The following is a 13,239-nucleotide window of genomic DNA, read 5'->3' as shown; positions in this document are numbered from 1 at the left end:
ATCCATACGTTGCCCGACGTTTTGGATTGTCGTAATGGACCCACTTTTCATCGCCAGTCACAATTCGATGCAAAAAACCCTTTCTTTTGTGCCGTTGAAGCAGTTGTTCGCATGCCATAAAACGGCGTTCAACGTCTCTTGGCTTCAATTCATACGGCACCCAATGGCCTACCTTTCGGATCATTCCCATGGCTTTTAAACGTTTGGAAATGGTTGATTGATCAACTCCCAAAGTTTTTGCAACCTCTTCTTGCGTTTGAGCCGGATCTTGATCGAGCAATTCCTCCAATTCGGTATCCATGAACTTTGGCGGCGCACCCTCGCGTTCTTCGTCTTCCAAGCCAAAATCACCACTTTTAAAGCGTGCAAACCACTTCTGGCACGTTCGCTCAGCTAGAGCATGCTCACCATAAACTTCCACCAAGATACGATGACTTTCGGCTGCTTTTTTCTTCATATTAAAATAATGAAGAAGAATTCCCCGCAAAAACACATTATTTGGCACGAAACTCGACATTTTCAAGTATGGTAAAAATATTGTTGTTTACGCTTCAAATAAAAAACTTATACTGACGTTTGTGCCTTACGACAGTAGCTCTCCAATGAATGTTTGGAAATGTGGATCGATGGAATAATAATCAAGTTACGCCATCTGTTGTAAAACCACACGAACTTATCGATAGACCTATTAATTGTTTCTTTATGTATTATTTAATAATGTGGAGACCCTTCAAATTGAGGCAAAGGAAGAATGCAGCAGCTTTTCTCAAGTGCAAGCACCTTCGGTGGAATTTGCATTGGAATTGTCTTCACAACCTCCAAAAAAACGGAGAAAGGATAACGGAAATTTCCAATATGCATTTTTGGAAGAATTCCGTGCGGCCAACCAAACGATTGCCCGAGAAATCCAAGAACTGAAGGAAGATAGTAGAGAAGCCCTGCAAATTGAGAGCGAACGCAATGGTATTCTCGAAAAAATTTCAAGAGGCCTTCAAGCAAAATAGGTGGTGGAATTTTCTATCGCTACCCAAATGAATACAAATTTATGAAAACCACACAGAATAAAAAAACTAAAGATTAAAAAAAAAAATTTTTTAAATGTGATAAATGAATTATTTTCATTTTAAGTTTACAGAATACGAATTTCAAGTTTACAGAAGGAATTTTTAGTACTTCAAGTAGGTTTTATTAATTTAATAGTAAAAAAATGAATTTAAAAAGAAAATTAAAAAAATGTGATAAATGAAATATTTTTATTTTAAGTTTACAGAAGGAGTTGTTAGTACTTTAAGTAGGTTTTATTAATTTAATAGTAAAAAAATGAATTAAAAAAAAAGTGAAATAAATGAAATTTAAAAGAAAGATAAAAACGAAGCAATTGATTCTCGAATTTGTTCTGCGCTTGTGGTCTTGAGTATAGTACGTAGGTTCTGGTTGCTCTCGTTGATTTACGAATGCGAAATTTGTTTGGCTTTGGATCCATTTGTTGTTAATGGTATCATTACGTTCATTTACAAAATTGTGCAAAATACAGCAACATTTTATTATTGACGATGCATTTTTGATGTCATTATCAATGCCTTTACCAATTCTTCTAAACCTTGCTTTCAAGTGACCGAAAGCATTCTCTACTACTCTTCTAGACTTGGAAAGTTGGTAATTAAAAATCTTTTCTCTGTATCCGGCCGTTGAGTTGTAAGGGTAAGGCTTCATTGAAAACTGTAAAGCGAAACGTTGAATCTCCTAGCACAACGACTGGAACATTTGTACCAAAAATTGGTTTCGTATTCTCGCTGAGAAGAGGGCTTTGATGAATTTTCTTTAATAACGACTGCTCGAAAATTTGAGAATCATTGCAGTGGCCGGGTGCCCAAACATTTATATACATAATTAATTAAGGTCAGTATTTTCAACGAACTTATATACAATATAAACAGTTCACCTGTAGTCAACGAGGGCAAATAAAACCATTGAGTACCAACTCTTATAGTTATAATAGTCTACAGCATCGCTGGAAAGTCTTATTTCAATATGGCATCCATCTGAAGTTAATTAAACTTATATGAGGTCTTTGAGCATTAAGTAAAATATACACACTTACCGACAGCAGCCAAACATTGTGGAAATCCAATTTTCTCAAATCCCTCAACACACTCTTCAACTTTCTCTTGGGTAGGAAATCTGCTGGGTAAATACTTAGGAGCGAGCTTATCCCAAACCCATACGCTTCCTTTTGATACTCCGAGCAGTCTGCCGATTGTCCTGTGTTCAGCTGAAGAAGCAAGCGCATATAAAGCAATCGCGACACGTTTGTCTAAAGGGATGCATTTCCTATACGTTGTATCAGTTTTTGCAATGGACATGACTTCGTTACATAAAAAGGCAAAGGAATCCCGGCTCATCCTAAAGCACTCTTTAAAAAACTGGTCGGTGCTGCAAGGAATGTCTTGCTCCCAGAACTTGCCATGCCTCACCTAGAACACACAGACACGCGTTACTTATTATATTCACTAGTAAAAACAAAAACAAAGACAATTACTTACGTGTGTCCATAAATGCTTTGGCCTGTTCCTTCTTATTATACAATGCAATATCGAATTTCGCATGCGTATTGCTGCCATAATTTTTTGCAACCTCAGTAAACGTCGCGTACGGATTTCCTTCAACTGCTTATTATTAGCAGCCAATTGCGCAATTAAATTAGCTATTCCTTCTCCTTGTATTTTCTTCATATCGTTAATAATAATTAAAGAAGCCAAAGAAAAACCTCTCAAAGCAGTATTGACAGCTGATTGTCAATTTTGCAGGTAATATACCATATGTGAACGGGTAGATTAATTTGGTGGATTTATAAGTGATTAATGCATATGTGAGTGATGCAGTCAATAATACTACCGGTGCTATCCTACGGCTGCGAGTGCTGGACATTGACAAGCAAAGACGAAAGTAGCTTAAGAATTTTTCGAACGGAAAGTATTCCGAAGAGTGTTTGGCCCCATACGCTGCAACGATGGAACGTACCGAATACGCTACAACGATGAGTTGCTAAACTTATGCCAGGGAGAAGACGTCATGAAACACATTAAATCCCAAAGGCTTCGATGGTTAGGGCACACTGTGCGCATGGAAGACAGCCGCCCCCAAAAATCTTTTTTATCAACGAATTGTCTAATGACCCGAGCCCGAGGACGTCCAAGGTTAACCTGGCTTGACCAAGCCATAGCCGACCTGAAAAAGCTACGAGTTAGGAGCTGGAGATATGTTGCTATGAACCGTGCAGATTGGAAGAGGATTGTGGATGAAGCTAAAGCTTACCCTGAGCTGTAATCGCTACCTCCTGATGATGATGAATGCATATGTGAACGTTTTATAACACTACTACAATAATACGTGTATATGAGATAACTGCAGATGTCCCCTTAGAGTTTAAGGAGAAAGCGGCAATGTCTTGGAAGCTTGCAGATTTCTAAGGAAAATATTTCGACGCAATCATAGGTCAAAATATTCTCCCATCGATGAAAAGTATTATTGACATGCATAGGCAAACCATTACATTCAACGGCGTACCAATATACTTCTTAAAACCTAGTCCATATTCATATAATCAAATACACACTTTAGAAAAAACAAAATTTGACAAGCGTATTTTAAATCGTATATATATTGGATTAAACATACAAGAACAGAAATCAGTACAAAAAATTCTTCATTCATTCAGAGATTTAATTTCTATTGAAGGACAAACACTTACTAATACTGACATCATACAACATGAAATATAAACTATAATTAACAGGCCGGTGTATTCCAGGATGTATCGCTACCCCCAATTACACGAAAAAGAAATTTGTAAACCAATTGATGATATGCTTAAGCAAGGAATCATAGAGGAAAGTAATTCGCCATACAATATTCCGCTTTGGATAGTCCCGAAGAAAGTCGATAGCTCTGGAGAAAAATCTTGGAGAGTTGTAGTTGATTACAGAGCCTTAAATAGCATCACAGTAGACGATAAGTTCCCCATCCCAAATATAGAGGGTATATTAGACAAATTAGGCCGGGCTCTATATTTTAGTACTATCGATTTAGCGAAAGGGTTTGACCAAATTCTTGTAAGACAAGAAGACCGGCTGAAAACTGCTTTTTCCATACCTTAAGGACACTACGAATTCGTTCGCATGCCATTTGGCCTCAAAAATGCACCTGCCACGTTTCAAAGGCTTATTAATAGAATATTATGTGACCTAATTAATTAATAGAATATGTGTTTTGTATCTGGACGACACATTAATTTTCTCAACAAGTCTGCAAGAGCACGTTAATGACATAACCAAGTTTTGACGAAGCTTTAAGTGCAAATTTTTCTCTAAAGAGACTCTGTATTTAGGTAATATTTTGACTCTAGATGGTGTTAAACCTAATACAGAAAAAGTTGCACAAATTTTAAAATTAAAGTTGCCAAAGACAGTCAAGCAAATTAAGTCTTTTCTGAGCGTAACTGGGTATTATCGTAAATTTGTGAAGGATTACTCGAAAGTAGCATATTAGATATTAATAACCCAAATTATATAAATTCATTTGAAAAGCTGAAGAAAATTATTACTGACTCCCCGGTTCTTAAGTATCCTAATTTCAATAGGTAATTCCAGTTGGTCACAGATTCAATTGCTGAAGCTCTCTTGGTGCTGTTTTACAGCAAGATTGTTATCCAATTTGTTTTCAAAGCAGAACCCTGAACGACCACGAGAAGAATTTTTCGGCCACAGAAAAATAATTGCTTGCTATTGGGCTACTAGTTATTTTCGGCCATATTTATATGATACAAAATTTGCAATTCTCTCTGATCACCAACCATTGAGATGGCTTTTTGTCAAATCCCAGGGTAAGATGAGCCCTAGATTGCACCGCTGGCTAATTAAGCTCGGCGAATTTAATATCACATTGATTATAAAAAAGGAAAAGATAACCAAGTTGCAGACTTTCTCAGTAGAATCAATGTGAGTACAAACGAAATTAATATTAATATATAATTATGTCACCGATAATTTAGATACGACTCACCCACAAAACGAAGATATTCACAATCATATTCCTATTTTGGGTACCGTGGTGAACAGATTCAAAACGCAAATAATTTTAACAGATAACGAAACCAAAAACATTGATATAAAGCATTAAAATAAGAAAATATTTATTAACTCGCTGGAAAACAGTTTAAATACAATTTTAAAGCAACAATTTCATAGCAAACAAAGGGAGAGCTGGTATATATACAGATCTAGTCGATACTAAATATGCTGTTTTACAAAGCAAATTGATTGAGTTTTTCGGTGGGGATAACCGCGTTAAATTTGTGAGGTGTTCTTATCATGCCAAAGACGCCAAATCGGAAGAGGAGGCCTCAAAATATTATACATTCAGAATTATCATAAGAACGAAACTGGGCATACTGGTATAAATGAGAACTATATGGGTTTGGAACGGTTGATTTATGTTCCCAACTTAAAATACCTAATTCATAAATTTGGTAACAATTGTTCTATATGCAATAAGTGTAAATATGATCGGAAAACTGTTAAAGCGAAATTCAAATTAACTGAAACTCCCACTGACATAAATCAAATAGCACATGTGGACATAAATACAAACTCAAAGTGTAATTTCCTAACATTTATTGATAGGTTTTCGAAATTCGCTTCAGCCTATTACTCGTACTTGGAAGACAGGAACAATCAAACGATTTTTGAAAAAATTAGACAATATAAATCTCAGAAAGCAAATTTCAAAAAATTAATTTGCGACAACGAATTTAAAAACATTAATATAAAAGATTATTTAAAAAACAGACATATAGACTTACCTTTAGTTAAACCTACCAATAACACCGGAAACTTCGATATAGAACGGTTCCATAATACTATATGTGAAAAAATAAAAATACTTACATAGAAAATAAAAGTTTGAATATTAAAGATAAAGTAAAAGTTAACACAGCGGTACTGGCATGGTGTTCGAGTCGACAAACATATAATACATGTGTGTGATACATACATACATATATGTACGTTTGTACGGCGATGGCTGGCCGTCAGCATAGGTCAAGTCACTTTTGGTTATTGCCGCTGTGACTATCCCACACCTTGCTTAAGTACTTTTTCTGTATGCCGACGTTTCGCATTTTGCCGAAACGAATCGTGCGCATGATACAGCCGAAAGAGTCGTCACTAAAAAAGCACTTAAGCGCGGTTAGTTTTTAGGATAATTAGACAGTGTAAGTCACAGTGTAAGTGACAGTGTAAGTGTAAGTGAAGTGAAGTGTGAATAAAGTGAGAATAAAAATGAAAATTAAAAGTGTTTCATTTAACTTAAATAAAGCCATAGAATATTATAATAATACTTATCATTCAACTACGAAAGAAAAACCTTTAAATGTTCAAATTGGAAATTGCAATAAGGAAAGAATTTATAAAAATATGTTGGTTTTAAAACAAAATTATATTAGTAAACGGAATAAAATAAGAGAAGATGGTGTTGATGAAAGAAATGAAGGATATATCAAAAATTATAAAGCCTTGAGACACAAAGAGCAAACAAAATATAAAAAGAGTAGGTTAGAAAATATCCATACCTCGAATATAAAGAGAAAATTGAAATTTGAAAATATCATAGCATTATAGAAATAAGAAGCTTGAATTCGAGAATTATTGTTACAAGTAGGTAATAATAACAAAATAAGATATGTTGATTTGAATTGTAAAATTTGATACTGTAAAAATGTTTGTTAATCATAAATGAAATTACAAATATATATTTAAAGACTTCAGCAATATATTAGAATTTAAGATGTATCTTCAATAATTCTAGCGGTGGAGAAGTTACATATACTTTCTCTTTTCCTTTTTTTACTTTAATAATATGGTACTGTTACAATATACTCTCACTCTCCCCAACTTCCACATTCCCAACCTCTCACACTTCCACACTTTCCCACTACCACTCCTACTTCCAACAATTCCAAACTCTCTCATTATTACTCCTCAATTAACTTAAACATTGTTACAGATTTGATATTTGAATAAATCAGACCTGTTCTAAACGAATCATTACATATATACATAAACTCGTGCGTCAAGAGCAACAACTGTGGCTTGAATTACTTATCGTCAGGACATACGGTGTCAAGATGCACGAGCTCATACAATTGAAGCACGTGGCACTCAAGACACAACACGCTCCTTCGCATTCCGGCAGTTCAACCAAAAGCAGAAACCACAGATCCCGCTGATAACCTACCCTCAACATCCAAGGAGGCCCTAAAACGACACGATTCCAATAAGCCAAAGCATAGCAGAATACATAATGTTGCGGAATTGACTGATCCGGCTCGAAGGACCAAAATGTTGCGGCAAAAGTCTTATGACAAAAATGATGCGGGAATGTTGCGTGAAGAATCCTAAATATGTTGCGGGAATGTTGCGTGGAGAATACTGAATATGTTGCGGGAAGGATCCTAAATATGTTGCGGGAAGGTTGCGGGAAAAATCCTAAATATGTTGCGGGAATGTTGCATGAAGAATACTAAATATGTTGCGGGAATGTTGCGGGAAGAATCCTAAATATGTTGCGAGAATGTTGCTTGTAGAATCCTTGATTATTGCGGGAAAGTTGCTTGGAGAGTCCTTGATTATTGCGGGAAAGCGGCCAAAAATCCTATTCTCCAGAGCAAAATGAAATTCTGATGCTTCAGCTTTGAAGCTACAATTTTTACTGAATTTTATTACAAAACTATTCCCTTTATATACACAATTATTTCACAAAACCTACTTATGTCAACAGAAAATTATATTGAATAATATGAGTTGAAAAAACATAAAGTATTTTTAAACTAATCCTCAACATACCGCCGCCCTTGAACTATCTCAATAAGTTCAATATAGAAATTTACAAATTATAGCAAAGAAGTGAGAACAAGTGAAACAAGTCTCCTTTCGTTGGTAAAGGGCAGAGCTTTACTATGGGCCGAACTAATTCGCCATGCGGTGTTTTCAGCGTAACCACTCTCACGCGTCCATCGGCGCCAGGGTGGCATTTAATAACACGTGCTAGCGTCCACTTCGTCGGAGGGGTAGGCTCGTTGAAGACTGCAACTACACCACCTTCTTCGATGTTGCGTGAAGGGCGAAGCCACTTGGTACGACGTTGCAAGCTGACGAGATATTCGTCTCTCCAACGGCGCCAGAAATGCTGTCTCACGGCAGAGATCGCTTGCCACCGCTGACGCAGATTTCCACGGAGCCCTTGACCCTCAGGCTCCGGGATAGATTTAAGCGGTTCACCGACAATGAAGTGACCAGGCGTAAGTACCTCTACATCACCAGCGGCTGCAGAATTGTCACAGAGTGGGCGGGAGTTGACGCAGGCTTCTACTTCTGTCAGCAGCGTATTGAACTGTTCCTAGGACAGAAGAATTTCGCTCATAACACGTTTCAGATGATATTTGACTCTTTTTATGCCAATCTCCCAGTACCCCCCCATATGAGGAGCGGACGGAGGGTTGAAACGCCATTCGATGTTAGAGTCTACAAAAAACGAATGGAGTTTGATATCAGCCATACACCTTTCAAACGCAATTCGAAGCTCCTTCTCGGCCCCGACGAAATTCGTCCCATTGTCAGAAGAAATGACCTTGCAAAAACCTCTGCGGCTTACAAATCTTTTAAAGGCATTGAGGAAGCTCGATGTTGATAGATCTCCGACAAACTCTAAATGCATCGCCCCGGTGCACATGCAAATAAAAACGCAAATATAACCCTTGGTGGCCTTCGCTCCTCTCCCATGAGTGAACTTGTAAGAGTATGGTCCAGCAAAATCGACAGCAGCGTGGATGAAACAGCGTGCGTAGGTGGTTCGGATGGTTTGCATGATGCGAGGTCCAGCGTGTAACGTGAATTCGTGAATATCGTGAATGATCAATTTCGCAAGTGGGCAGTTTTTTGGCAGGATAATCGGATGTCTTACGTCAACAGCTATTTCAGCGTTCTTGATCCTACCTCCAACTTGCAAGACGTTTTTCTCATCGAGATATGGCTGCAATGTCAAAATACTACTCCGAAGCGGAATCGGCTTTCTTTTGCTACACAGAGAAATTTCATTAGAAAAATACAGGAATTGTGTATACCTGATCAAGCGCAGTACAGCTTCGGATATCTCTTGACAGCAGGGAGGACCGACCCGTTTAGCAGCGTTGATTCGTGTCTTAACTCGAGCGTTGACAAAAAAACTTAACACGTAAGCAATGATGCGGCGCAGCTTGGAATACGATGAATATCTCATCAATACAGGCCAGTGGTCATCTGATCTCGTAACATGGGTGACGACCTTGCTACGAACGCCCAACTGAGTTGTGTGTTGCGAAGGTGATAACTTCCAGAAATGGTCAGGACCTTTTAAGAATTCAGGACCAGACCACCATAGTTTTTGATGCAGTAGTTCAGGCGGTGTTACACCTCTAGAAGCGCAATCTGCTGGATTCAGTTCAGAGCGGATATGGTTCCAACATTCAGGCGGTAAAACTTCTTGTATGTCAGCAACGCGATTGGCAACGAAAGTTATCCACTTACAAGGATGCGCCTGAAGCCATGCCAATGTAATAGTTGAGTCAGTCCAAGCATAGATCGGATAGCGGAGATCATCCCAGCTATGTAACACGCTTCGCGCCAATTTAGCAGCAAGATGTGCAGCGCACAATTCTAAGCGCGGCAGGGTTGTTGTTTTAAGTGGTGCTACCTTAGTCTTCGACGAGATCAGCACGACAGTAATACTGCCGTCGTTGTGTAATGTGCGCGCGTACATTGCGGCAGCGTAAGCGCGCTCGGAAGCGTCAGCGAAAATATGTAGCTCAGTGAACGACTCACCTGCTCCTGTGCCAAACCAGCGACTTATCTTTAAACTTGATAGCAGTAGCAATTCCGAGCGATATTGTCGCCACTGTGCTGCGATGCAGTCTGGAATAACGTCATCCCAACCGACACTCATACGCCAGATCTCCTGAAGCCACATCTTTGATCTTATGGTCGCTGGAGCGAGCAGACCCAGTGGGTCGAAAAGCGTGCTAGCATCAGACAAGAAATTTCTCTTCGTTAAAATAGTGGGTGGTTGATTCAGATTAACTGAGAACGTGAAGTAGTCCTCCTCTGTATTCCATATAAGGCCCAAGGCATGGACATCTTTACTATCGACTAGGTAGTGTGATATATTTTCTGATGCATTCGAAACATTTTCAAAAAGCTCCGCACAATTAGACGCCCATTTTCGAAGTTCAAAACCCCCTTCTTTCAGTATTTCGGAGACGTTTCGTTGTAAACCTAGCAGCTCTTCTTTAGAAGACGCACCAGTGAGGAGATCATCATGTAAAAGTCCTTATGGATGACGGCAGCAGCCTTCTCACAAATGTGTGACGAATATTTTGCGGTTTGTTGCAGCGATTTAACGGCTAAGTTGGACGCAGCGGCAACGCCATAAGTAACGCGCAACATGCGATAATCCTTTATGGGTAACGTCGGGTCACGACGCCAGACAATGCGTTGTAGATCGAGGTTTTTCGTGGACATGCATATTTGGCGGTACATTTTCGCGATGTCCGCTGTTACTGCGTAGCGATGCGTTCTGAAACGTGTTAAAATAGAATATAAATCAGGTTGCAATTGGGGACCAACAAATAATACATCGTTCGACGAATTCCCGGTGGTGGTTTTGGCGGACGCATTGAACACGACTCTCAATTTAGTCGTGACACTTGACTCTTTTATAACGGGGTGATGCGGCATATAGAACGTTTGATCCGTTGGCGGTGGTGCAAGTTCCATGTGCTTCATGTCGATGAGTTCTTGCATGAACTCATTGTAGCGTTGGCGTAGGTCGTCATCTCGCGCAAGTCTTTTTTCGATGCTTAGTAGACTTCGAACAGCATAACTTCGTGATGCTCCCAAGGGTACGTCAGATCTCAGCGGCAGCTCTACTATAAATCGACCGTCAGGTGACCTTCTGTGCGTTTTTTCGAAAAACTCTTCACAATAGCGTTCTTCGTAAGTGAGGTGGGCCTTTTTCGGTGCTTCTTCTAACTCCCAAAGTCTAGTGAGCGCTCGATCTAAATGAACTTCACAATACAAAGACTGTAAGCCGAGCGAAGCGGATTCGGACCCATCGACATTTCCAAACAACGTCCAACCGAAAACCGTTCGTTGAGCCATGGGCGTACCGGGTGGACCCTTAAGAATCTCCGAGCAGAGGAGCTGTCCCATGACGTCCATTCCGACCAAGATATCGATACGCCCGGGTTTCATGAAGTGCTGATCGGCTAAAAATAGATCTTGTAGGTGCGGCCACGCCGAAACCTTCAAGGGCTGTGTTGGCAAATCGCTTGTGATTTTAGGCAGAATCAATGCGTCAACAGTAAAGCATATATCTGAAAAATGAGATAATAATGAAAGTAATACTTCACCTTTAGAGCGTATCCCTTGGGAGGAACCAATTCCAGAAATTAATATTGCGGACCCTCTTCGCGGTAATCCCAAGCGTTGTACACATGACTCGGTTACGAAGGAAGCATGCGAACCAGAATCAAACAACAAGCGAGCGGGTTGCCAATGACCAGAGCAATCGCGTACCTTGACTAAGGCGGTCGCCAACAGCACAGTTCTTTCTCTTGGACGAGGCTGGTTGGGATTGGCATTCAAATGTGAAGACGTACAGGCAGCAGCGGTGTCTGTGGAAGGACCGTTAGCGGATGAAACGGTTACGTTCGTTTGATGCATGACGTCTGCGGCGGGGGAGAAAGGCCTAAGAGAGGCGCTGTTGACGAAATGAGTAACGGTTGTAGCGTTAGTTGTAGCGGCAGCATTATGCAACAGCGTATGATGGCGTTGATGGCAAATCCTGCATGCAGATGTGCTGTTACACTTTGCCTTGTAATGGCCTGAACTTAAGCAGTTCATGCACACGCGCGATTCTCTCACAAATTTCGACTTACCGTTTGCGTCAAGGTCCCGAAATTTTTCACAACTGTATATTTTGTGTGGCCCGTTATAAAATGTACAGCCCGTGCTGTCCTGATCTTGCACTGCGTGAAACACATTCGTAGACTTACACACCGACGCGGTTTTACCCTTAGCTGGCAATAATACCGTTGACGATGATAGCATTGATAGAGAACGACATCTAACTTCTAAAAACGTGGCCAGCTGTTCGAATGTCGGAGGCTCATCAGTGACAAGTGATAGCTCCCATTGCTTTCGTGTCTCGAAGCCTAATTTATTGACTAGTTCGTACACTAGCCAATCGTCCCAAAGCCTTAAGCTCGCGTATATGTTGCTGGAAAGCGTCGATCACTCCCTTAATTGCGTCAGCGGTATCACTAGCTGCTCTCTTTACGTTGGCCATAGCTCTAAATGTCCTTCAACTATAACGCGCATGACCTTATAACGCGATTTTAGTAGGTCCCAAGCTTCTTCATAATTAACATCACATATTTTAAACCCACTTATGATTTTTAACGCGTCACCCCTTAAACAACTACGAAGATAGTGGAGTTTTTGACCATTCGACAATGCGGATTACAGTCGACCAAAGCAGAAAATGTGTCAAAAAAACCGATCCACTCAGTGGAATCCCCAGAGAATTTAGGCAGCTCCATCTTTGGCAGCCGTATTGCTGCAGACACAGGCGTTGACACGGAAGCGGGTTGCGCTTCGGCACGACACTTCTGTACGCGATTGAAATTTGCTAAAGCCGTAGAGTACCACGTCTCAGCTTGAATTCGCACACTTTCTTCAATATCTACATTTTCACTTCCACACGAAATTTCGACCGTATCTTGAGCGCTATTAAAGCGAGTCCACTGTTCACTGAGCAGTTGCATATAACTCTTTATGCTTTCTGCATCCATTGTAAAGGCATCGTCCACACTCTTAGCCATATACCCCTTAATGGCGTTAAGTGCAGAGTCGCGTGTTTTTACCGAGCTCGACATTTTTTTTTCTTGTCCTTGTAGATTTGAAGAACGATATTTGCACTGCTATCACACACAAATCAACGCACCGAAATCGATTGGTAGAAAGACCCAAAAAATGCTAATTAATTGAGATATGTATATAGTATCTGTTTGCACCTTAGCAAAAATCTATTGGCTAAACTCAAAATGCTTGCGGAAATGAACTTATCCGGCTCGAAGGACCAAAATGT

General features: G+C 39.8%; 2 protein-coding genes across 2 annotated transcripts; both read right to left on the bottom strand.

The window, feature by feature from the left end:
- Window positions 1-1,938: 1,938 nt before the first annotated feature.
- LOC129251364 (uncharacterized) lies at window positions 1,939-2,402 on the bottom strand. Its single transcript, XM_054890763.1, has 2 exons — window positions 2,102-2,402; window positions 1,939-2,042 (listed from the first exon to the last, which is right to left on the bottom strand). Exons 1-2 carry the CDS (start codon window positions 2,400-2,402, stop codon window positions 1,939-1,941), a joined length of 405 nt encoding a protein of 134 aa, XP_054746738.1.
- A 7,962-nt stretch (window positions 2,403-10,364) lies between these two features.
- Window positions 10,365-12,200, bottom strand: LOC129251363 (uncharacterized). Its single transcript, XM_054890762.1, has one exon. The coding sequence runs from the start codon at window positions 12,198-12,200 to the stop codon at window positions 10,365-10,367; it is 1,836 nt and encodes a 611-aa protein (XP_054746737.1).
- Between the last annotated feature and the right edge of the window lie 1,039 nt (window positions 12,201-13,239).

Source organism: Anastrepha obliqua, unplaced genomic scaffold (genome assembly GCF_027943255.1).
Source record: "Anastrepha obliqua isolate idAnaObli1 unplaced genomic scaffold, idAnaObli1_1.0 ptg000012l, whole genome shotgun sequence".
Classification (NCBI taxonomy): Eukaryota; Metazoa; Arthropoda; class Insecta; order Diptera; family Tephritidae; genus Anastrepha; species Anastrepha obliqua.
The sequence above is the reverse complement of the archived record's forward strand: the minus strand, read 5'-3'. Positions and strand labels throughout refer to the sequence as shown.

Coding starts and splice junctions, on each gene's coding strand:
- LOC129251364 (XM_054890763.1), bottom strand. CDS start 2,402: ATGAGCCGGGATTCCTTTGCCTTTTTATGTAACGAAGTCATGTCCATT. Junction 2,043..2,101: donor ACAATGTTTGGCTGCTGTCG/GTAAGTGTGTAT, acceptor AATTAACTTCAG/ATGGATGCCATATTGAAATA.
- LOC129251363 (XM_054890762.1), bottom strand. CDS start 12,200: ATGCTATCATCGTCAACGGTATTATTGCCAGCTAAGGGTAAAACCGCG.